The sequence below is a fragment of the Fopius arisanus genome, unplaced genomic scaffold, assembly GCF_000806365.1.
Source record: "Fopius arisanus strain USDA-PBARC FA_bdor unplaced genomic scaffold, ASM80636v1 scaffold00096, whole genome shotgun sequence".
Lineage (NCBI taxonomy): Eukaryota > Metazoa > Arthropoda > Insecta > Hymenoptera > Braconidae > Fopius > Fopius arisanus.
In genome coordinates this window covers 258,727-284,696 of record NW_011887835.1, presented here as the reverse complement: position 1 = coordinate 284,696, position 25,970 = coordinate 258,727, and the positions used below count along the sequence as shown (strand labels likewise).

The 25,970-nt window shown below is 43.0% G+C and overlaps 2 protein-coding genes across 2 annotated transcripts in view; one reads left to right on the top strand and one right to left on the bottom strand.

Annotated features, from left to right (window-relative positions):
- The first annotated feature begins 370 nt into the window (after positions 1–370).
- Hira (histone cell cycle regulator-like protein) lies at positions 371–3,957 on the top strand. The gene is made up of 5 exons (XM_011312085.1): positions 371–650; positions 892–954; positions 1,017–1,127; positions 1,211–3,418; positions 3,521–3,957. The coding sequence occupies exons 1-5, from the start codon at positions 614–616 to the stop codon at positions 3,733–3,735; spliced, it is 2,634 nt and encodes an 877-aa protein (XP_011310387.1). The 5' UTR covers positions 371–613; the 3' UTR covers positions 3,736–3,957.
- Positions 3,958–4,096: 139 nt separating this feature from the next.
- Msp300 (Muscle-specific protein 300 kDa) overlaps positions 4,097–25,970 on the bottom strand; it is a gene marked incomplete in the record, with an annotated part of 57,543 nt that continues 35,669 nt past the window's right edge. The window contains 13 exon segments of the mRNA XM_011312083.1: positions 4,097–4,894; positions 5,160–5,215; positions 5,538–6,288; positions 6,493–6,531; positions 6,696–9,604; positions 10,233–10,490; positions 12,387–12,689; positions 15,870–16,044; positions 16,128–21,451; positions 21,527–22,750; positions 23,631–23,765; positions 23,867–24,172; positions 24,255–24,365. Of these exon segments, the coding sequence (XP_011310385.1) occupies positions 4,675–4,894; positions 5,160–5,215; positions 5,538–6,288; positions 6,493–6,531; positions 6,696–9,604; positions 10,233–10,490; positions 12,387–12,689; positions 15,870–16,044; positions 16,128–21,451; positions 21,527–22,750; positions 23,631–23,765; positions 23,867–24,172; positions 24,255–24,365 (11,811 nt within the window).

Here is a 25,970-nt window from a genome sequence, read left to right as displayed (position 1 = left end):
GTATTCCACAAGATGTTGCTTCTCCCTTCCGCTCGTTCTGCAGTCAACTAAATTGCAGTAAAACAAATAAAAAACAAAAACATTCATACCGCAGAAAATAAAATTCCCCAGGCATAATTCATTTTTTTTTTCTTTCAACTAAAAACTTGGCAACATTGTAATTCGAATGCAATCTTCCCGGCAACTTATGCGCTTGTCCAAATGCTCCAATAATTAAAAAAAAATGCACTCCAATTTTCAAAAAAGCCTAATAATTGGCGCAACTCCGTGGATTCGAATAATTAGCGCCAGCAATTAACTCGTGGCTCATGTTTCCAGATGATTTCCGAGTGCTCTGTGTATTTTTGTGAAATCGTTTTTAGAATTTTTATTACTTTTACAATTCGCTATTTTCAGCGCCATCTCCCAAATATTTCCACCATTGGGACGCGTGAAACTCCGGCATAAATATTATATTTGGGGTTATGATGTTATTTAAACAATTGTAGATTTTCACGTGAGATCTACTGGTATTGTTTTATTTATATAATCGATTGTGTGTTCATTATAAATTTGATTTTTGCGGTATGATAGGAATTTCTCGGTGATATTTTGGTGTGTGAAGTGAGAAAACATGAAATTAGTTAAACCGAATTGGGTTACCCACGATGGTAAGAGTTTCCAGCAATTTTCTTTTTATAATAATAATTGACAATAATTTAAGGAAACACTTGATTTTCTGGAATGCAGATAATACCACTCGCAATAAATCCAGACAAGATTTTTTACTTTCAAAAAAAAAACCTTGGAAATGAGGCAAGACTCATTTTATTTCGATGTTGATTATCCGAGAGAGTCGGATTTGTCCTGGGGATTGAATTTTTAATACAGAGTTCCATTATTTTTTTTCAGAGTATCCCATATTCTCAGTGGATATTCATCCGGATGGCAAGAGATTTGCCACTGGAGGCCAAGGCAAGTATGAAAAAAATTTTCTCTCCCATTCCCCAGATTATGAATTATATGTTGATGAACAGGGGGAGATTCTGGAAGGGTTGTCATCTGGAACATGGAGCCAATAAGGAATGAAGGTGCTGAGCTGGACCAGAACGTACCAAAGATGCTGTGCCAGCTTGACAATCATATCGGTATTTATTATTCCATTAATTAAAAATTTATTCACAATTTCTCACATCAGCTGACTATCTAATACCCTCTAAATTATGTCCAGCCTGTGTAAACTGCGTCCGATGGAGTGCCAATGGTCTCCTGGCATCAGGAGGTGACGACAAGATCATAATGATCTGGAGACAAACAGGAAGTGGTGGTGGTAGTACAATTTTCGGTGGTAAAGCTAGTGTTGAGAACTGGAAATGCATTGCAACACTGAGGTGTCATGAGGGTGACGTTCTAGATTTGGCATGGGCACCCCACAGTCCCTGGTTGGCATCAGCATCGGTTGATAACAGCGTGATTGTCTGGGATGCATCAAAATTTCCAGCAATTGTTGCTATATTGAAAGGACACACTGGTCTCGTCAAGGGAATCACCTGGGACCCAGTGGGAAAGTATCTGGCATCACAATCAGATGACAAAACCCTCAGGGTGTGGAGAACAACTGACTGGGGAGAGGCAACACTCATTACTGAACCCTTTGAGGATTGTGGTGGGACTACACACGTCTTGAGACTATCCTGGAGTCCTGATGGACAGTATCTGGTGTCGGCTCATGCTATGAATGGCGGAGGGCCAACTGCTCAGATAATTGAGAGAGATGGATGGACGCAGGATAAGGATTTTGTTGGGCACAGGAAAGCTGTGACCTGCGTGAGATTTAATGGAAATATACTGAAGAAGAAGCAGCCAGGTTCATCGAAACCCCAGCAGTATTGTTGTGTAGCTATTGGATCGCGTGATCGATCTCTCTCTGTGTGGCTAACGTCACTGAAGAGGCCCCTGATTGTCATCCACGATTTGTTCACTCATTCTGTTCTAGATCTCAGCTGGTCACCCTGTGGTTTCAGGCTGGCTGCCTGCTCCTGGGATGGAAGTGTAGCTTTCGTTGAGTTTACACAGCAGGAGCTGGGCCAGCCCCTCGATCCAGCTGAACAGTGCTCCCTCCATGAACGATTGTATGGTAAATCCCTGTCCTCTCAGGGTGGTTGTACAGTCATGGAGGCACCTCTCCTTCTCAACATGAAACCACCAACATCCAGTATGTCACCAGTTGCTAATGCGACTACAGCTCAACCTGTTGTCAATGGAATCAATACACCTTCTACTGCACCCACAACTCCTGTCAAGGGACCCATCAACAAGCAGATCGAAACGAGAACGTCTGATGGAAGGAGAAGAATAACACCGATGTTCATACCACCACCAGCTGATTCCATGGACACAACGATTCAGAATGAAACTCCAACGTTTAAGAACAGTCCAACATTCTCCAGTACTTCTCAAACGAAATCATCGATTATAATTGAAAAACGAGACGATGTTGTGGCGCCAAATGTCACAACGACCTCCTCCTCAGTTCCCTCGGTGGCAGGACCGTCCTTGACTCTCAAAAAACGTGACCAGACGACCCCTAGACCCCATCATCATCATCACCACCACTCGTCCCAGAGTAAGAAGCCCAAACTCCTGGAGAGAGTGGGTGGATATGTTCTTCCAGCACTGAAACCCGTGATATCGATGTCTCAGCAGGCAGCCCATTACGCTGTCACAGTGACGAATAATCAGGGCTTGGCACACCTTCAAATTTTTCGTGGAACTGACTCTGAACCCACGTGGGATCTGTATCTGGGATACAGTGCAGTTGCTCTTACTGTATCAGCAGCAGTGATTGCCATTGGTCTGGAGGATGGGAGTGTACATACATTCGATCCATCGAAGGGCTGCAGGTCAGCTCCACCCCTAGCTCCACCAGCACCTCTCGCCCGAGTTCATGCCGTTGGCAATGCTGTTATGGTGATATCCTGTTGTGGTGCTGTCAGGGTGTGGGAAATTGGGAGTGCCTGTAAATTAATTGTATCAACCTCTGCCAGTCATCTCTGTGCCGCTGGTGCATCTCTCATATCCTGCACCATCTACAATGGAATGCCTCATCTCGGATTCACCAATGCAAGAGCGTACGTCTATAATAAGGAGATGGGCACTTGGCTACTGGTGGGTGACAGTCAGGATCCTGTCTGGAGATGGTCAGCTCAAAGTGCCTCCACTGTGTTCGGGGGTCGAGCACCTCGGGGACCTCTGTCTTCTCTTCAGGAGGGACTCAATAAAACCGGAAGTGGTACCATGCCAACACCACGACCTCCACACAATGGACCCAGTGTTGTTTCTTATCTCGAGCAACAAATTCTTGCTGCTAAGGCACTGGGAAGTCTTCAGGAGTACATTCACTGGTTCATGGCGTTAATTTCGTTTCTTCTCACTCAAGGTCAATCAATTATTATTTTTTTGTCAAAAATTGTTGTTGTAAAATCAATAGCTTTCGTTTTATAATTATTTATAATCGAGGGTTGGTCAATTTTTATTGCAGATGGACTTGAAAAACGATTGAGAATAATTTTAGATGACTTGATGGGTCCTAGTCATAGTTCAGCTTCAAAGAGTACGTGGGACCCAATGATTCTTGGCACGAGAAAACACAAACTTCTCAGTGATGCCCTGAAAATCATCGGTGGTCATCTCAGATGGCAGAGATTATACCTAGAGTACTCCGAACAATTAGCAACGCTCAAGCCCCCAAATTAGGCTCACAGGATTATTCTATATTAACTGGAAGTAAAACGAAAATTCAACTATTTTTTGCTACCATTGTACCATACATTTTCTACAGAAAGGAAGGAACATGAAAAAGACTGTACAAATTTTTTTTTTCTTTTTTTTTTCATTCCGTGTAATAATTAAATTATTGTATAGCATTTTGCTGTAAAATATGTATGTTTTATTTTTCGTCTTGAAAAGAAATTATGTGAAGATTAATTAAAAAATTAAATTCTGTAATGAAAACTGAGGGTTTTTTATTTATGAATGATTTGAGGAAAGTATAGAATTCAAATGAAAGGGTTTTTTTGTGTTTTGTACTGGGGAGTAAGAAATAAAATTACTCCCATTAATCTTCATAGCAATATATTATAATAATATCCAAGTATAAGCTCTTTCTTATAAAAATACATAATCAAGCTCACTGTGCATAAAGCGATAATATCTCCATTAGAAAGCGTAACTATTCGGCAATAAGTCGTTTATTCCTCAATATTTCCCGCAACGGGAGCAATCCTAACGTTTTTTTTTTATTGATTCGAAATCGTTCGAAAATTCGTTTCGATAGATTCGGTTACCCATCACTGAATAGCACCAGTAGAAAATCATGGAGTGAACAACTTTTGGGTCAATCACAAGTAAATAGTTTTCCAGAGAAAACCGAAAAAATCTTTTAGTTAATCATGTGCACAACAACAAAGACCACAATATACAAAATAATTGAATAAATTAAGGGACATTCTGGTATTCACGAACTCTCGAGCTTTCCACATTTTTTTTTTTCGTTCAGTGGAGTATTGATATTTACATTTGGAGGAATTGACATTTCGTCAAAGTAAATAATTATGTATGAAAAATAATTAATACTTTCTGATTGAATTGCATCTGGAGGAATTCTTGATTTCTCACGGTTTTGGATTCTCGGAATTACAGGGGTGGCGGGCCGTTTGGATAGTCCACTACAGGTGTAAATGTTCTTGCAAAGTTGTTAGATAGCATACAGCTGTAATCGTCTTCGGCAGCGGGTACCAACGAAGCAACGCCAAGCAAAAGTAGCATCAATGCTTGGATCGGTAGGGAAGCCCTTAATACACGGCCTAAGAAACGGTATCCACGAACCAATACCGTACGATCTCGTTCGTCACCACTGAAACATAATTATTCCACTAATTAAATCTAATTCATAAAATATCCTCAAAATTGTTAATTAAAATCCTAAAATTACTTCTGCCAAGAATTCACTTCAATTGGTGGATTCTTCTGTATTCAGTGAATTTCTTTTACAAAAGTAATTATTTTTGGGACAGCAATTAATTATCCAGCGATTTTTATTGAATTGATCCGGGCATCGGGGGAATTGGATTTTTTTTTAGTGATTACGTGTGAAGAGAGAAATTAAAAATAAAACATACTCAATTGAAGATGCGTCGTGGGGCTGGCCTGAGGACGTTGAAGCTCCATCGAGAAGCTGTAATCGAGTCAAAGAAAAAACACAAACTATAAGGTACTGTGCAATGTGAGGTGTTTAACTACTTAAATACCTTAAGGCTAGAAATTCTGACGTTGGGATACGAGAGTTCATTTTTCAATCAACTCTAAAACCATAAAATAATAATAATAATAATAAAACTGGAATTTCCACCGTAGATAAATTTACAGATTTATAAATTTTGAATTCCTCTCTAATATTCCAACATCGTGGTCTCCAATAAGTGCGCTACTACCTAAATGCACCTTAAAGTACTATAAAATAAAATATTAAATAAATAAAATAAAAAATCATCACTCACATCTTGAGAAAGAGTAGCCAGTGACGACGTAGTGGCTGCAAGTCCCACCTCCTTGGGATCCAGCCCCAATGCAGCGCCCAATTTGAGAGCATAAATTCCAGTGAGTCTCCTCAAGGACTGGAGCCTGAGCCTGAGCTCCTGGAGTCGACTCCTGGTGTCAACATGCTCCTCCAACAGCTGATTGGCAGCCTCCTGGAGAGAGAGAACTCTTGGTTCACACCTCTCCAAATCACTCCTCAATTCCTTAAACTTCTCATACTTCGATCTGATGATATTGGTGTTCTCAGTCAAATCAATGGGTTCGGAAGCACGAATTGATGCCTCTGTCTTCTCCAACCAGCATACGAGTTCGTCTACAATTTTGTGGAACTGCTGATTGCCCATTAAGGCACCCTGAAGGGCCTCCTGCCACTTGGCTGCACTCTGGCAGACCTTCTCCCACCTTGAATTGGCAACTGCCAATCGATTTCTCAACTCCTCTGCCCTCTCCACGTCCTCTGTGTGATCAGCCAGGTGTGTCCCCACAATATTTAGACTCACTACTATACTCTTGTGACTGTCCAGATCCAGCAGGAACTCCCTGTGATCCTGGATTATGTCCTCCAGCTCCTCAATGTTACCTGGTGGCGAATGCTGTTCACTCTGAGTGCCTTCTGCATATTCCAACCATTTCTCCAATCGCCAGAGATCGATGTCCAGCTGCGCCCAATTACGTCGACAGCAGAGGGGACAGGTCAATCTTCCCCCATCACTTTTAATTAAAATTCATCATTATACCCAAATAATTGACTAAAAAATAATTATTAATTTCTCATTGAACTTCATTCTCTTCAATTAATTCCTCTCAAATTCGTATACAATTTAATTCTCAATGCAGCAGTTGAAAAAGGGTCAGTTTTTGAGAAACAGAAAATGTTAATTGAAATTAGAATAGTTAATAAGGATAAACACTCACTGTTCACATGGCATTGTGTAAGAATCGACAATTGGCGACCTGTCAGAGGATAGCAGAACGAGAAGTATTAGTATCAAGACAAAAATCCAGATCTCCCTAAGTGACAATGACAATTCTCACCAATCGAGTTTTATGTTCACTCATCAATCCTCGAAATCGAAAAGAAAAAGAAAAAAATTCCCAGAACAATTGAAAAGACTCACCTGATATCCCTGATCTGCTGCTCCCTCTCTCTGGCCCTCTTCAGGAGCTCACTGTACCTCATTCCCAGCGCCTCGACTTCCCTCCCCCTGGCAGTCTCATGATCGAATTTATCATCCTGAACGAGAAGTCCATGCAAATGCCTAGCAAGTTCGACAGATGACTGACAGCTTGCGATGAGTTTTCCAATATTTTTTCCAGCAGCAGCCAATCCAGGCCCAGCCACAGGTTCCACAGCCACAGCATCTTCGAGGCCCTCAATGGCGCCCCTGCACTCGTCAATAGCTGCCTCAAGCTCCATCAAATAAGCGTCACAGGATGTCATTCTGATGAGTCTGGGAAGAGTATCAACCTGGACTGCTGAGTCCTGCTCGAACTTAAGAGTCTCCACCTGCACAGCCTCATCAACTTCACCCCTGTCGGTCTCCAGTTCGCTCTTGAGTCTGAGAACTCGACTCTTGATATCCTGCCACAATAGCTGATACTCATCGACGAGCTCCTGGACCGCCTGCACGTCCTCAGGATGACAGTCCCTCATAACACCAAGTGCCAGCTGATCAGCCCTTTCCAGAGTTCCACTCATAACTTCCAACTCCCTCTCAATCTCCCCCACCTCTCCCAGTCTTCTCCTGGAATTGCTCATTTGATCGCTCATGAGATGCTGTACCTGCGTCAATCTCACGTCAATCTGCGTCAGTCCAACGACAGCAGAGCCATGAGCTGTAATGAACTCTCGATACGCCTTCTGCTCTCTTTGGAGTGCACTGACAATTGCATTGCCCCTGGGCTTGAGTCCATGCCACCTGTCCAGGATTACCCTGACACCAGTCGTAAGATTTCTCAGATTCTCCGGTTCAATTCCCCCCTTCGCTAATCTACCGTAACTCTGCTCCAATATCTGGAGAGCAGGCCTGTGAGCATCGATGTCCTTGATAACTCTTCTGGCCCTGTTCATAGTCATCTCAGAGTCCTCTTTGGATACCTTGTCCAGTGTCTCCTCCATCGAGCTGAGCTCACCTTCGACCTCATCAATCCAAATCTTCTGGTCAATCTCAATTCTGTCCAAATCCTGGATAATCTTCCACGCACTCATAATCCTTCGTTTTTTCTCAGCAGATCTCACACAAGTCGCCTTCCACCTTTTTTCCAGCCCCTGCATGCCAGATTTAATGGCTTCAGTATTGAAAGACGTCTTCCAGGCATCGCAGTCACTCAAAAGAATCTCACAGAGATTAAATACTTCCCCGATATTTCCACTTTCAGCCTCGATGGTCTTTTGCAGGTGCTCGTGATCCTTTAATTTTTTATTTATGGTCTCCTGGGTTTTGGATTCAACGATGAAGGGCTCCGTCAATTGCATCTCGACTCTTCCAAGCCACGCCCTGATCTCAGCTATCCTCTTCTCCAAAGAATTCATCGTCTGCATGAGATCCACAAGTTTATTCGCCCTTGCTTTTCCAGCATTCATCAGTCTCCCCCAGCGATCAAGGACATCCTCCAGAGAGTTCTTGAGTTTCTCCCTCTCACCTGACTCCGCCATCTGCACGAGTTCTTCACCAGTCGACTGCAACCAGTCGAGCTCTCTCTGCTTCAAGGCCATCTCTGCATGAAGCTCTCCCTCGAGTCTTCTGAGTGCCTCTTCAGGTTCCTCCAACCCAGAGTCACAGCTGTGAATTCTAATCTCAGCATCCGTCAGCCATATCAAAAACCTGGACAATCTCTTCTCCCACTTTCCCCTCAGACCCACCCTTTCACCCAGCCTGTATGCCAGGAGTGCCAGCTGATGCTCAAGGTCACCATGCTGCTGCCACAGCAATGACACATGCTGATTGAGATTCTTCATGTCAGAGGGACTGAGACACTCCCTCAACTGCTCAGTGGTGACCCCCAGGTTCTCCAAATCCGTCGTCACATGAATGAGTTTCACCCTGAATTGACTCAGAGAATCCAACTGTTCCCTCGCCTGCAAAATACTTCCAGGCGCTGCATGAAAAGCTGAAGACAACGACTGACTTATCTCCATGAAGATCTTCGTGATAACAGACGTCTGCTCCACATGCTTGGCATTGAGATTCCTTATCCTGATGACAAAATCCTTCCACGTCTCAAGACTAGCACGAACATTGTTTACCCTCTGGACATTAGCTGCGTGTTCCATCCTCACAGAGACAGCCAGGGCTTCCTCACAATCAGCGAGAAGTGCCTCCTGCTGATCTGAGAGTGAATCCACCTGGGACTCGCCACCTGGTAGCCGCTCAATGAGAGCCTCAATTTTTGTTATGATTTTGTCGAGCCGTCGCAGGTGAATAAATCGAAGCTGAAGACGACTCTTTTCTCGTTCGATGTCCTTCAACCAGGCGAGGAGTTTGTTGAGATCCTCTCTGTATTTGTCCCAGGCATCGAGTCTGTCTCGAACCGATGCATGTCTGTCCATGATCTTGGAGAGGGTTTCATTGTGGATATTCGTGAGGGCATTGAACTGTTCAGCCACTGACAAGTCACGACCCTTTTCAGCTCGAATCGAGAGGATGAGGTGTTGCTGATCGGTCAGAAGGTTCTTGTGAACCTCGCAGAGATTTCTGTGCTCCGACAGCCCGTTGTAATCACCCGGTGGATCACTCGATAGGAACTCCTGGACGTGGGACAGGTACTCCTGCCAGAGACGAAGAGCTGCTGATACATCCTCAGTCCTCACTAATCGAGCTGACAACCTGTGGTACTGCTGGAATGTCTCACGGAAAACCCTCTGCCACAGCTGGAGCACCTCAACCACTGACGGCTCCTGGGCTATCTCCAGGGTCCGCTCCTTTATCGACTGCAACTGGGGCTCCGTCTTCGTCAACGCCAACAGGTGCTTCCTCAGTATATTCAGCTGCTCCTTGGACTCACCTTGTGGAATTGTCGTCAGACTCTGAAATTCAATGTCTCAGTTGATCGAAGATTCCACAATTCCACAATGTCATTTTCCATTCCTTAAATTTCAATCGATCATTCCACGGACGTCCCGAGAAAATTGTTTCCTCGATTTAACCCACCCCAAATACCTATAGATTCTCACTAAAGTTGAATTGTTTCACGTGCATTTAAATTTAATCGTCGAATTTATCAGTACTACAATCCCAGAAACTCCGGAGGAAACAGCGGATCACTAGACTTGAAAAGTTTCACCACTGGAGTTGTAGCAAACACGTGGAGTAAATAGACGAATACCAATGGAGAAAGGGTGAAAGGGGAAGGGGGTATGTACATTTGCTCATTGAAGCCACTTTGAGGTGTTTAGGGAGGTGTTTCGTGACCTGTGTAAATTGGTGTGTGAGACTGAATTTTGGGGCTCAGCCCCTCACACCGACCTTGACACAACAAATTGTTTCGAAACTACAATTAAAATATATGTATGAGGGAATTTGTACCGAGTACGAAGGATGATTGAGCAGTGCCAAGCACAATTTTCCCTTCGAAATATTTAATAAGATAAAATAGAGAGTAATTATTTATCTATTGAAAGTTTTTTATGTTGATCAACGATTATTATTATTTACCTGCTGAACAGAATCCAAGAAGTTCTTGGTCTGGCAGAGATCTCCACGTGCTAGCTCTTTATTGAGTGCCCTAGCATCAGCAGTATCAGCAAGAGTGGATAGTGTCTCTCTGACATCTTCCAGTCTTCTTCCCAGTGCCTCGACCTCGCTGTGAAGTGGTCCATCACCATCGAGACCAACATCAGATGCTATTTGTGCCACCAAACCCCTCAACTCTGCAAGTCTCTCTTTGTGATCGGCGAGGGTTTCCTCGCAGACCTGCAGGTTTGCGTTAAAAAATCATTGAAAATGGAGAAACAGACAGGCGTCATTTAGCTTCGATGGTGGATTGTTATTTTTAGATCTCGAGGAATTTTACTGTACCGTCTCCTCATGGGGTATAATTCATCCCCAAAACCGCGTGGCTTTCCCCCTCTTTATTCGCTTCTAATTCCATCCACCGAGTGTTCCAATGTTTTTGCATACTTCCGCCTTGGAATTTTCAGGGATCAACGAAATTATTCAATTTATTTCCATTATTATGATTTTTTAATTATTTCAGTAATAATTTCCCAGTAATAATTTCCAAAAATCCATTTATTGGAAATTAATCCAATTTTTTCGTTCGCCCGACAATTCGATTTCGATTAATTGATTCATTACTTCTCATATTATTTAAAAAATTATACGAATGGAGAATTCAAATGGAAATGATTTTTTTTAATTTCATTTCATTTTTAATTATTATTTGAAGATTATATTAGCAATTCAACAATTGCGGATTGAATAAAAAATGATGTACCGTGAATAAATAAATTCTTACCCACATATCCCTCGAAATCCGGTATTATCTTCCCTCGAACCCGATACCCGCGGGTTTTAATGCGATTACGAATTTTATCGGCTTCAGATGCCCCATGAGATGTCAAAAAAGCCCCTCCGAGTAATTCAGACCTATTTTTTTTTGGCAATCAGACAATTTCGCCGTCGATTCCAGCGTAAAACATCTCACTGGTGACCTAAATAATCTCCCGGCTCTTTTTACTTATAAATAAATCCCCGGCGGCCTCCAAACGTCAAAGAAAACAAATTCAATTCATGGAACTAGCGCATTAATAATTCTAAGACGCAATAAATTGAATACCTTCAATTCCTCGGGTGTACACATCGTGACAAGCGTCAACCCTCAAATTATTCACTCAATTTTAATCCAATTTCCATTTTTCAGACGAAAATATTCCGCACATGTTGCAAGATAAAAATTCACGCCGACTCTGTTGGCCACTTTATCCCACAACTAAACACGTGCGCAACAAATTAACTATCCGATCTATTCAAGATCTATTCAAGATCTATTCACGATCTATTCACCAGATCAATTCCCTCGGTCAATCCTCTGAATTATTCCCCTCCAAAAAAATCCACTGGCACTAAAAATTCTTTAAAATCCATTTTCAATTATCGAATGTCCGATCATCCCCTACGATTTTTTAAAATAAGAAAACTAAATTAAATTTCATCGCACCGGAAAATTCCAGCGATTCGATCAGTCAATTAATTAATCTCTTTAATTGACATTGAAAAAACTACTGTTGTCATCGCGAGAGAAAATTATTTCTGATGCTGCGCGTCTGGTCGTGGACCGTCGACTGGCGTCTGCGAGAGCGAGGGATCGATGAGTTCCCCCTCGACGTTTTCTACGTCAACGAGTGAGATAAAGAGATAAAGGGGATGGTGGAGAGGGAGGGGTAAAGAAGAGGGTAATAAAGTGCAGAGCACCGCACCCTCGTTGCAACATGGCACGAGGGGGTGAATCCCACCCCAAATGGTGTCGGTGACTCCTGGTGACACGTGTCACGAGGAAAAGGAAAATGCATCTGCTCTCTAAAAAATAATTACTTCTGCTTCTCAATTAAAATTCCCTGATTGCCTGGAAATGCTTTTCCCGTGCCTAATAAATTTAGAGTCATTTAGTGATTATTTAGAAGGGATTTTTCATTTTCGAGATTCAACGAATTTTTAAGTTTTCCAAAAATTCATGAAATTGGAAAAATCCCAGGAGTTGTCGGGGTCGGAGGATTCCATTAGTTCCTGAAGCTCTTGGAGCTCCAGGAGGTCCAGGGGTTGCGTGGGGTTGAGATGACAATTTTTTTAATTGAAGAATTGGAGAATTACCTTGACTTGCTTAATTGCCTCTTCAGGTGGTAAATTGGTGACACTTCCCATTTGTGTATCGACAAAGTCCTTGACAGCAGCACTTGCCTCTCGGTATTGCTCCCAGAGTCTCACTGCACGTTGATACTTCGTGCAGAGTGCATCCAATTCAGCTCTTGTGTCCTCCCAGGCTTGGACAGCTTCATTCACTGCTGCATCAACCCTCTCACCGACCTCTGGGGTGCAGCTCTCCCGGAGGGGCTCAGCTGCCTCACCAAGTTCTCCAATGAGCACCTCACGAGCACCCAAATCACCATTCAATCCCTATTTTCCAATAAAAAATCAGAGAAAACCAATTAAACAAAACAAATTATTCACCTTATAATGCACAAGTCACCGAAATAATATCGTAACAGATCCTAATTTATTTATATTTTTAGAAAACAATTGTTGCTAGCAGTTTCACTGTGTGAAAATTGGTCTCTGTAATGAGGTAATGGAATTAGTCATTATCTCGAAATTTTACCGGATCGATGGGCGAAAATTGGTGGCAAAATTGCACGGCATTATTTCACCGTGATTTTCGCAATTGAAATGATTTAACGTTCGCACGCCATTGCGTATTTATTACGATGCGCATATTATTATCAGGAGAATTTCCCGATCTATTTCCCTTCGCCCCGTTTTTCACCGGTCAATATCCATTTTCCTCGAAAAATGCTAGTGAGTGGGAAAATCGATTCGATAATTCGACTGAGAAATTTCCATGACCTTTATCACAATTATTTATTTAAAAACGTGGGAGCCGGATAATCCAACATTTCTGCATTTAAAATTCTGTGACGAATTATTTTCTTCTCACTTTATTATTAACCAAGAAAATAGCGGAATTACTGAATTAATTAATTAATTTAATTAATTAATTCAATTCAATCGATTTCTGTGGAAAATTGAAATTATCGTTTTTATGGGAATGAGAACACAAATTTCTCTGGTCTAAAAAATTGAACGGTTTAAAAATTCGATAGGTTTTTACGGTAACACTTCATGACTCGACAAAAGTATCGAGTATTTCCGGTTCTAACGGTATAATTGCGAGACAAACGCAAGTTGTCTATAAATACTTGTCTTCTGTCTTGTTCAGTGAATCCACGGGTCAGGTGCTGACCCATCTCAGCACTAAATCTGCATCATTGCATAAGTTCACTGTACTTTAACAACAAATCAATTTACGAACAATTACAGTTATCCTAAATTAAATCTCATCAAAGAGTCATTTCTCGCGTTAATTAATTCCTGCTATGTTTCCTGAGGGAAATTTTTGCCTGGCGTCATTTCTAAATGAAATTCTCCTGCGGGAATATTTTTGGAAATTGCTTTTTTTATTATAATTTATTAATTAGAATTTGAATTGTGTCGAGCGGGACTGGAATTCATGGGGATTTTTAACGTCTCGAGGTGAATGGATTCCTTTCGATAGCGACACGAATTTAATAATTTCCCGCTATTTTAAATAGTCATTTCCTCTGTTCAGTGAAAGAATAATAACTATTAAAAATTCTATGGGTGCGACGGATTCCCCCTTTAACCAGTGAAAACGGAAGTGCAAATGTCGCATTTCACTGGCGATTCACAATCGCAAATTCAAGGACGAACTCCATAAAATCCCCCTCCGTATAATTACAAACAAATGTAAAAATAAATATGACATGTGCATCACATGACAATCAAACAATTACGTAAATGTGTCGTTTAAATATCTCGTATCAATCTGCATTAATGAAAATTATCTAATTACTCGTCACTTGAAGACAGAAAAAATTCAGATATCAAATTCAAAATTTCATTATGAATTTTCGAAAATTATTGCAGATTTCATTAATTGAGGTCAATACAATTAATTAACGCGCTATAATCCGGAAATTATTGGAGAATTTCCTTGACAGGATTTGAAATTGATATTAAATATTAGAGAATAATTGTCGAGGTAATTAATGAATGCAAATTAATGTCAGTTCATCCGACAATTGAAGGTCATAAATCTTTGGATGGAATTTGGGGCAGGAATCGAGGCTATTCCATTAAAATTAAAAGCCGAGGTAGATAAAAAAAAGCCTAGTGCTTGAAATAATGAGTTTCAGTGCGGAAACGAGATTTCCGGAGTGAAGAAGAAGAATTTTCGTGATAGCATGACAGACACGTGGTGAAAAATTTCAAACTACTCATGAAACTTCACAATAAACCGTAAAAATCCAATTCACTATTTCTTGACGTAGAATTATGATCCTCTTCACGTTTTCACCTTGAGATTTGTTTCTTGAGGAATAGTTCGAGGTCATTTAACTCACGCATTAACATCACGTGTTTTTGTTGTCACTCGATCCAGAGGAAGATTCACTTGACGAATCAATGGACTAATTACGGACACTTTTCTGGGAATTGTTTAATTATTGCGTCAATGTATTGAACATATTTCAAATTATTTTCGTTCACCGACTCCTGGAGTTCTTGCAAATTCTGTGATGTATCCGTCAGTTATGGAGTTATTGAAATTATTTAAAATCAATCATTTTTCAGGAAAAGTTTGCAATTGATTGTAATAAATAGCAATAAATATTTTTACGAGGAAATCCCAATATTAATTCGTTATAAAACTATTTTCTGCTATTTTCTCTTGAATCTCGTCTTTTCAGTGAAATATTCTGGAATTTATTCAATGCAAAACATGTAATTTTCTATGTAATGATAAATTTCCGGATCTGCGCTAGAAAATTCCCTTCCCACACTAGACTATCTCTCAATATCTCTCATTTTTTTTTAAAACCCTGACTCTAAAATTAATAAACCACAAATTTTTCAGCACTCAATAAATTCCACATTATTGATCAATAAACATTAACTGCCATTGATTTACCTCTCACGATATTCAAATTTGAATTTAAATCGGGGACAGTTACATCCTGATTATTTGACCACTAAATATTTATCGCGATTGTCCACTTCTTATCACCGAGTTCTGTCATTCCGATAACGAGGAAATCAGTGTGACCCCTAGGACACGTCGTGGAATACTGATACGAAATTCCAAGTCTCGACGATAACAGAGTATTTATGCGCCTGCGCACAAGCCGAAGTTTAAACATGTAAATGACCCGCAAACATGTGTACATAGCTAATTAAATAATACAGTACACTCCGAGTGTTTTTCATATTTACCATAAAAAAAAATTGTCACATCTTTCGTAATCCTTTTAGCACATGTCTAGACAATTTTTCTTCCAAAATATTAAATTTCTCTCTCAATCAGAAGAACTCCAACAAAATTTCGCGTTCGCACAAAATTTCTCACGAAGCAATCACTCGTTATCTGAATTTTGTGAAATGATTTCAATCGAGTGATGATTAAAGAAATTAATTATCAAGATTACTCTTCAAGGAGACAGTGCCCTAATTTCAAGAGTTTTAATTGGTGCTCCGAATATTATCAATTATTGATAGACTCACCTCCAGCCTCTCCGTGGCCTTCAGCAATCTCTCGTAATCGACAGTTCCCTGAACAGTCAACAACTCCATCATGTAGTCAGCTTCCTGGACAGACTGCTGGACTAATTCCAGTTGTCTCTCAAATCTCCTCCAAAGGGCTAGTTTGTTCTTCAACAACGCGAGGAGTCTCGCACACCTGTACCAAAAAGAAAAAAAACAAAACGATAATCACAAATTATTCAATTATTAAATTGTAATTGATATTGTAATTCATTGCACCTGGACTCGAGCTCCGAGTGCACGTCCTGGAGATTCGAGATGTCCCTCTCGATTCCCACAGCCGATATGGAGACTCTCATACCTCCTGGAAGAGTATGCAAAAGCTGCCTGAGGGACATGATCTCCTTCCAGATAACCTCGAGTTCAGATCCAACTTGCTGACACCTGTCGACACCACCAGCGACAACATCACTTCCCTGGCTCTCGCAGCCCTCGCACTGGTCCAGAACGAGGGACTGCCTGGTATGCGCTTTCCTGACCCTCTGAAGACCCCTCTGCAGTGCCTTAAGACGTTCTCCCATCAACTGAGCAGCATCCACCTCTTCTCCAATCTGACTCTCAATTCTCCTAGCAGTTGCCAATAAAATTCCCACCCTCTCACTCTCAGCCGCTGGAAGCATTCCCAATCGTCCCAACTCATCCTGAATCAAGCAGACTCTCTCAAACATGACGGACAGCCTCTCCACGTACAACTCGAGCTCCTCCTCAGTCTTGAGAACCCCATGGAACCCATCGATCGTTACCCTGAGCTCATTGAGCTCTCGCTCCAGCAACCGAAGTTTCTCATCCACTGGAGTCTCCTCCGAGGATATCGTATCGGCTATCGATTTTTGGATGGAATTTATTCGATTGGCTATCGAGTGCCATCGATCCTGGAGCTCTCCCTGGAACTGACGTTGCACCATCTCATCGGCGAGGGGAATTATTCTCAGGGCTTGCTCGAAGCACACGTTCGATTCTGTTCTCATGTTGTTGTGCACTTCGTATTGAGCTTTCAATTCCCAGAATTGTCGCATCTGTCCTTCCCACTGATTCTGGACAGATCCAAGCTCTCGCTCAGCTCTGGCCATCCAGTTCTCCAGACGATTTACCAGTAATTCTCGATTGCACCAACTCTCCTTGAAACCCAAGAGATACCTCAGAGACGAGTCCACGTTATCCTGGAGTCTCGCTACAACATCCAGTGCATCAGAATACCGATCGTCTGGATCCTCGATGGTTATCAGCTCTTCAAGTCCACTCGCGATGTTCAGTAGTTGAATCAATCGAGCTTTATGCCCAGCGATATCTGACGATAGTGTCTGATAAAGAGAGATGTATTGATGATAATCCGAGGAAGTGACAGCACTCAAATCGGGCACTCTCTGATGGGCAACCCCCATCCAACCCCTCTCCTCCTTCACCCCCTGCTCCAGCATCATCCACCTGGAGGCAGCGAGTGCCATCTGTTGCGCCTTGGAAGCTGCTCGGTCCAGGAGATTATTCGCCCTCGTATGGAGCTCCTCGTGGAGTCCAGAGTGTTTTTCCCGTGTTTCAGGATCAAGATTGCCCTCGAGGCTCTCGAGAATTGCCCGACAATGATTAAGATTCACGAAGAACTTCCTGTGCTTCTGCATTTCCTCTCTGAGGTGCTCCAAACTGAGAACCGAGATGGGACCAGCGAGGAGTTCTTCAGCGACGTCTGTTATCTGGGCGAACTCCTGGAGCGTCTGTTCGTACTCCTCAGCGAGTGACAGCAGCTGAATCAATCGATCCCTTTCGAGATTGATACCATGCTCGATATCTTGGAGGATATCATGGGCCTCAAAGATCTCCTCTGGTATGATTTTTCCAGGATAATCCCTCATCATCCTCTTGGCAGCTGCCATAAGACTGCTAGTCCTCCACAAATGATTCCTGTTTATGTTCTCCAATCTGTCGAGTTCCTGAAGCTTCCAGATTGTGGACCCCACCTCCTGGACAATTCCATCGAACTCCTCCTGATGTTCCCTCACCAATTTCATCATTGTCTCCACTCCATTCAGGAATTCCTCCCACCTAGAGAGCTCAGAGCTCGTGAGCCTCTCCTCGTCCATCACCACATGCTCAATGGCCTTCACCTGACTCTCTAATGCCTCCACACACTCTCTGATCCTCTCCCTCTCCTCCTCCGGATAATTCGGCTCGACTCTCCTCAGCATCCGATCCAACTGCCTCAAGGAATCGTCAACCTGATGGACTTCATCCTGCAATTCCTTGATTTTTCTGTCGTCATTGGTGCCCCCACCCGTATTTCTCCCCAAGAACACTCGGTACTCGATCGTCTCCAGCCACGTGGAGATGATCTCGATGATCGTGACAATCGTCTCCTCGACGACCACAATATTTTCCTCATCAACAGCTGTTTCCAGGTGCGTCAGCTGATTCTGAACGTCAGGCACACATGATTCCCCAGAGACATCCTCGAGACCAGCCATGTGAAGGATATTACCCAGAAAACTCGTGTGTTTTGCATTCTGGAGATTATTCAGACGATCTGACATCATCCGGGTGATCTGCGTTCGTCGAGCGATCTGAGGTCTGAATGCCTGAACTGCCTCCAGGACATCCTCTCTCTCTAGGACCGATTCCATGGGAGAAATCGGCTCCTCCGACGTGTCCATCGGCTCCTCCGGTGTCTCCATGCTAATTTCTCCTGGTAAGACGCCCCTGGCATTCATCTCAGTCATCCCCATCGTCACCTGAACTCTGTCCCCACCTGGAGCCCTTCCAATCAGTGTCTCTCGTATTCTCAACTCTTCCCCATTCCCCGGGTCCTCAAACTCTACTCTAAGACCGATCTCCTTCGATCTCTTCTCTCGCTTCTGGTACTGCTCGTATCCTTTCAGTTTCAAATCCGAGGAGATGATCCCCACGACATCCTCTTCAGGCTCCGAATCGTGAGAGCCTTTTCGCGCTACGTCCGAGTACGAAAGCTTCATTTCAGTCGTTCCTGATGACATCGCCTGTCCAAAAATTGACTCAAGGTCTTTCGGCTTTGAATCATGAATTTCCTCGGCTCTTGGTGGTTTTGATTTTTTCTTCTTTTTCTTGCGCTTCCGGAATTTCTCCTCGGTATCGATCGACACGGGTTCACTGAATTCATCGGTAATTGTCGTATCGTGAGTCGTATCAGTTGATTCACTTGGATAAGAGCTAAGATCGATGGTTGCATGCACGTGAATCTCCAGGGATGTCTCGGTGGAGTTTTTTTCTGATGGAACTGGGGTAGGGATCAACGGTTTGCCCTTTTGCGATGATTCCGGATCTTCTTTTTCAATTGGTTCCTCAATCGGCTCCTCTTTAGTGGCAATTACGTCAGGGGATTGCTCTGTTGGAGAAATTAATGGAATTGCTGAAGAATCTGCTGGAGAGCCCTCAGGTATCGGTGAAATGCCTCTATCAATTCCCAAATTCTTGGCTTCAGGCATTGTAAAATTGTCAGTTAAATCGACAGTCACCTGCTGTGACACCGAGATCTTCTCAGTGTCTTCAACGACTCCACGAATTTCCTCCTCAGGGTTATCCTCAGATGTCTGGAGACTTATCTCTGCTGTTTCCGGTATTATCTGAATGCTCTCTTCCTTCGTGAGGATCAGTTCTCCTCTCTCGATTTGAATTAATGAATCCGCCGTTTCTTTGGGTTCGGGACTCAAGGTCTGCACCTCCTCCTCAGCTGTTATAACTTTTACCTCCAGACTCGTCTGTTCACTCGGATTAATTATCTCCAGGGGGAATTCTAATCCCTGAATCTCTGGTTCAGGACTCGTTTGTATCACTGACTCGACCATTGGCTCTGGACTTTTAGTTTGAACTTCGATTTCCTGGTGGGAGATGCGCGGTGTATCTTCGGGACTAGTTTGCGTTTCCATGGTTGCAACAACAATTGGTTCGATCAAATTGGCTGGCACCTGGTGTTGGGTATCAGGTGCCACCGAAATTGTTTGTACGTCCACTTCAGTGGTCTCCGGGGTAGAAGTTTGCATGGACGTGTCCTCCAGATTAAATCCAGGTGTATCCTCGCGAGGAGGGGTTGTCTGCTGTTCTGCATCGAGTAATTCCTTCAGAGGTGCATCCGTATCCGGAGATGTCTGGGTATCAATTTCCGTCATTATAACCTCGACCGGAGATGTCTGGATGCCCGAGGTGTTGACCTCGACTGTCGTCTGCACTTCTATCTCCCCAGTCTCCTTTTCTGGATGAACTTCCACCTGATCCATCCCTCGTTCCATCGCTATTGGACTCGTCTGGACACTTCCCTCTTCCCTCGGAGTTGGCTCTGGTGTCATTGTCTGAATAGAACACTCTTCTCTCTCTGAAATCCTCAAAACTTCTGTGGTCTGAATTCCAGAGTCCAGAACTGGCGTGGGAGATGTCTGAATCTCTGTGTGAACTTCTTCCTTTCGGATCTGCCTGTCCTCGAGAATTACCTCTGGAATTTCTTCAGGGATTTCTTCAGGGATTTCTTCAGGGACTTCCTCAGGAGCTATGGACACGTCCCTAGTCTCCAGGACCGTCTGAGTATCGACTTCGACCGCCGAAGAAATAATCCTAGATCTCTTCTCCTCATCATCCACCATTTCCCTATCCTTCAGCCTCTTCTTCTTCTTCTTCTTCTTTTTACTCCTATCCTCGTGGGTCAATGACACCTCCTCCACAGTCGTCGTACCCTCCGGTTCGTATCCGATCTCCAGGGTATCCTCTTGATGACTGGATAACGTCAGAGATGTTTCCGTGAGCTCTAGAACATCGGGTTGAGGTTGTTCGCTCGGTTGCCTAGGTGATTCCGATAAAGGAAGATTTATATCCGTGGATTCACCTAAAGTCGTTGCGATCGAAGTGTCCGACTCAGACGCCTTCTCCAAGGACTCTCCACGTTTCTTCTTTTTTCTACTCTTTCTACTCGCTGTCGTCTCCGATTCACTCTTTCCAACCTGATCCACTGGGGGTCCAGCCCTCTCGGTGATGACGTTGTAAATTGTCTCAGTCTCCGGTAATTCCATTTTAATTTCTTCCTTCGTAATGAGATACTCGTCCTCTGGACGTTCTGCCGTAGTCCGGAGTGACACAGAGGCCTCAGGACTCTCCGATTCTTTCTTGATCGACAGAGAAATCTCAACCCTTTCGACGACAGATTTTTCTGCCTCCTGGGGATGACCTTCAGGCTTGATTGCTGTATCTTTAATCTTTTCTTCGATAATCCGATGGACATCACCTGGTGGACTTTGTGATCCCTCGTGTGCTGGCTCCTCCCACAGATTTTCCGATTGTCCCGTGGCCCCTGGATCTCGTTCATCCCCTCTGGACTCATCCTCTGGGACAATTAAACCGATCACATCAACAGATTCTACGGTGATGCTACTCTGGTGCTTAGCTACATCTAACGTGCCAGTCTCTACTTCGATACCCGGTGTTTCGATCTTTACTGGTGCATCGAATGACTTACAAGTGGACTCTGGGTGTTGCTCATCTTCAGGGGCATCTGTATTATCGAGCCTCTCGGGTTGTCCTGAGGATTCAGGGCTCTGCAAAATAGCGGAGCGTTCAGAATCGATCAAGGATTGGGTCAAGGCGCCAATGGGATCAATTGAATCAATTACCTCAATTGATTTAGGGTCACCTCCAAAGGACTCAGACTCCTTTATTATTTCCTCATCTCTCACTTCCTCAGTCCCCCCTGGGGGAGAACTCCGCGGTTCTTCTCCAATTACTGCCGATATTTCTTCCGTTTCTTCTATTTTCACTTTATCCGTCGGTTCCACTCCAGAGGATTGTATTTTTTCTTCAACTTGTGACTCTTCAATCAATTCATCTTCCATTTTTTCGGCTTCAGGTTTGACTTCTTGTACATCATCCTCTGGACGTGATTCAGGCGCAAATAATTCTTCTCCCTGTACATCATCTCCTGGGAGAGTCTTCTCCTCTTTCATGACGTTGATACTGATGTACGGAATGTCCTGATCATCGATTTCCACCTCTTCAGGTTCTTCAATAACTTCTTCAGAGGTCGTCTCCTTTCCATCGATAATCGTCACCTTCCGAATAATTCTTCTCGTCTTCTTAATGACTCTTCTGGTGACTTGCTGGACCAGGGCGTGAACAGTTGAGGTTTTCGTTTGGTACTCCCCGGGGGAGGGCAGCCCCTCGGGTCCGATGTCCTCCAGTTCTCCCCGGATGACAGATTGACTGAATTGAGGCTCGGTCTCGAATTCCTGGGCAGCTCCAGTCGTCACTTTTCCACCGTACGTCTTCTTCGTGGATATCTCAAGGTCGCCATCTGGTGTCACTCGACTCAGGGTGATTTGTTGGCCTCTCATCGTAGCTTCTGAAAATGTCTTGACTCCACCTGACACCTGATGAGTTCTCTTCAATTTTCGCACGATTATTCTCCTCGTGCCATCGGCGTCGACGACAACTTCAGTTGTCACGTCATCAGGCTCCACGACGACTGTCTCAAATGCCTGAGGTGGTGCATGCTGAATATTCAATTCAGAAGTCGCTGATTGCTCCTGCTTGGCGTCCTGATACTTCATGTCCACCACCAGATCCTTCCTCTCGACTCTCGATGTAATATTCCTCGTGGCGATCTCCAGGACGTCGTGAGTATCATCAGCTGTTTTTCGGACCTTTATACTCTCCTGGACTTCAGGCCCTTGGCCGATGATCTGAGAGGTTGACGTCTCCTTCGTCAGCTGAGCTGGTGCCTCACCTGCGAGGCTCTGACCTGTTTGCAAGGAGACGTCAGCCCAGGACGGCGAGTCCTGGATCGACGGGGCCTGATCTATCGTCGCGTCCTCGTTGTCGAGGAGTTCGCCCTCCAGTTCCTGGAAAAATGAAGGGCTTTAGGGGCTTTAGGGGCTTCATCATCTTGAAATGATGAAGTGATCATAGAGAATTGATAAAAAATTTTGGATTTTCGAAATATCTTCACCAAAAATCGAGAATCTTTCATTTTCTTTTATTTCACATGTCTCAGATGATGCAGATGGTGAATTTATGTGCATTTGATAGATAAAAAATGACGAAGCCTTTATTAATAATTGCAATTGTTAGATAATTAATGGCGCATTTGGTGAATGACAAAATCATGGAGTTTTAAAAAATAATATTATCGTGGGAGATGACAACGAGTCGATGAATGACACAGAAAATCGCACAGTAATGAAGAAATAAAAATAGGGATAAACGATAATATTTTAATAATAATTACAATAAATGTAAACAATCCTAGTTACATGCGAAAATTCTACATTAAATGTCTACACCTTACGCTAAACAACAATTGAACAAATAAAAGAGAACATCTGATTGAAACATTAAATAAAATTACACCACGATAAAAACAAAATACAAAGTTGGACTGTAAAAATTGCAGATTTACCCAGGGGAAGAATAAAATTGGATAAATTAACAGAGTAATTAAACAGTTAAAATTCAATACACCATTTGCCACAGGAGATGATGAAAACCTAAATGATATGAAGCAGAAGATGGATGTCTCCTAAATTCTGTAGAAGTACGAGAAATGTCAAGTCTCCACAGTATTTTGCACTAGAAAAATACGAGAGATTGATTTTCTTATTTTATTTCCCCCCAATTAATCAATATATCGATATCAATGAATATCTAAGCGAATCCCTGAACCGATGTGCGATGATTAATGAACAGTGCGTAAGCCCCAGTGATCTTGTAAGTCTCGTGTACCTTCTGCCTTTCAAATATTTTATTCTTCATCTCCATGAGGGCATCCCTCAGTCCTTTTGCCAGTGCATTAACTTCCGGAAGAGTTTCCAGTTTAGATACTCGATCTGCTTTGCTCGTTAATTCGTCCTGAAGTGCCTGAAACCGTGATGAATCCAATGGAACAGTAATTAAGTAATTAAATCCCTGAGACGTGATAAAAAATTATTAAAAAGGTAATTAATTATCAATTTTTAAACCTTGTACGACTCAAACGTGTGTCTTTGACTGAATGACATTATCAGTGCTCTCAACCAGACGTCAGTCTCATCCAGAAATTTTTTATACTGGAGAACTTCCTCCTCTCTTCTTGCCTGATCCACCTGTGCCCTCTCCAGGGTCATCCTCCCCTGGTCCACCTGAGACAGCAGAGCAACAATTCTCGTGCGAATTCCAGCCAACAGAGCGGCAAGTTCCTGGGTATTAGCACTCGGATGGACCTTGCTGAGTTCCTCCTGGAGCTTCGTACCAACTTGATCGTGAATCTGAAGATCTCCCTGAATACTCTGTCGATGAATAAAAATAATATCAATGACTTTCCAATTCCTGGAGTTAATCACAACATTCTGGTGGAAATTGGAGTCATACCACGAGTGTCAACAGCATCTTCTCCAGGCTATCCCTCGGTAAATTTCCGAGTGTCTCTTCCAATCCGTTAACAGCCACCCTGAGATCACGAATATCACCCTCCAACGACTCCTGCAATTCCACACCACCAATTAAAAATCAAGTATCATCACCGATCGATGGAATTCCACAAATAAAATCACGTGCATGTCGCAAAAAAATCTCCTGTACAAGTCCAGGCGACGGATTGATTAATTAATTAGGCTTGAGACAACAATTATATATTGATCACCAACAAAACCTGCGAAAAAACACAAAATACCGAGATGTTTTATTCCCTGACAATGATGACACGACCCATCAGCGTCCAGTGTGTCTTTACTCGCGTCTTCCGGACACATTTTATCAATAAATTAATTCGTTAGCAATGTGGACGCGGATAAGTCCCAGATTAATGACCGGATCATGCAGACTTGATCCTCCAAACGATTAATAAATCTACAGGGACCAGGAGCCATGTTATTAGTGGATATCGAGCAAATGCAGGCTGATGACGAGTGTAATGATGAGATATGATAAAATCAATGGCAGACAAAGCCTAGAAAATCCAAAAATAATAAAAAATAATAAACAATTAAACCACAAATTAATGCAACAAGACCGATCACTTGCGGTCGCACCTTGAACCCAAGATTTCCATTAGTCAAGCTCTCCATCTTCATCTCGATATCATCAGCTGACAGCTTCAATGAATTCCCTGATTCCCCTGATTGTCTACCTAAATGTGTGGAGTGTGGAGAGGAATTTTTGGAATGGGATACCATAGATTCAGTGATAAGAGATACAGAAGCAACGTAATACGTTTGATCGTTATCATCGCGATTTGAATAATCATTGCTATCGAATTTACGTGGATCCAATCGCGTGGTGTCGTTATCGATTGATAAATACGTGCTGTAATCGTTCCAGCTGCACATACCACCCGGCAAATCCGCGACAAGTTTTTCAGTAAATGGTAATGACGATGTGTTATGTGGGTTAATAGAGTCTCTGTGACCACCACCATTGCCCGAATTCCCGTGAGAGTCGTCATCATCGCGATTTGATTTATCTAAGGGTGCTGAGACCTTTTGCTTTGATTTTGATGAGATACTCTCGAAGAAGTCCCTCTCGGCTGTGTGGTACTGGTGTTTGTTCCACCAGAATGTGTCCATGGATAATTCTGAGATGTTTGACGATTCTCCAGGTGCTGGAACTTTATCTTCTCCAGTTTCACCCCTGCCCTGGGCTATCTCCAGGATCTTCAGGGGTTTATCCGCCCTCGGGCTGTGGCTGATCACCACGATGTCGTCCTCGTCGATGTAGAATTGAACTTTCGCTGGGGTATTCTCACAGATTTCCACTGGTGACGCGCCAGATTGAGATTGAAGATCTGATGAGGCTTTTGCTTTTGGTAGGGGACACTTTGGAGGCACCTGGGGGATGTTCTCGGGGGTTATCGGCGGAATTATTATTATTTCCTCGAATATTTCCGGCTCTTTGTCGATCAGGCAAAATCCTGCGGCTTTAATATCATCGGGGGTCGGGGGTTCTGTTGATTCCTCCAGTTTATTCTCCCTTTCTATTTTTATTTTAAGAGATTTCTCAATTTCCTGAGTGATTGGTAATTCCGCAGGTTCGATTGCCCCGGGAGTTTCAGGTTTCCATGATTTCAAGTCGATCGATTGATTCTCAGGG

What these genes read in the sequence shown, in the direction of transcription:
- Hira (XM_011312085.1), top strand. Translation starts at nt 614, where the DNA reads ATGAAATTAGTTAAACCGAATTGGGTTACCCACGATG. An exon ending in GAATTGGGTTACCCACGATG is followed by an intron (nt 651 to 891) that starts GTAAGAGTTTCC and finishes ATTTTTTTTCAG; the next exon opens with AGTATCCCATATTCTCAGTG. An exon ending in CCAGCTTGACAATCATATCG is followed by an intron (nt 1,128 to 1,210) that starts GTATTTATTATT and finishes AATTATGTCCAG; the next exon opens with CCTGTGTAAACTGCGTCCGA.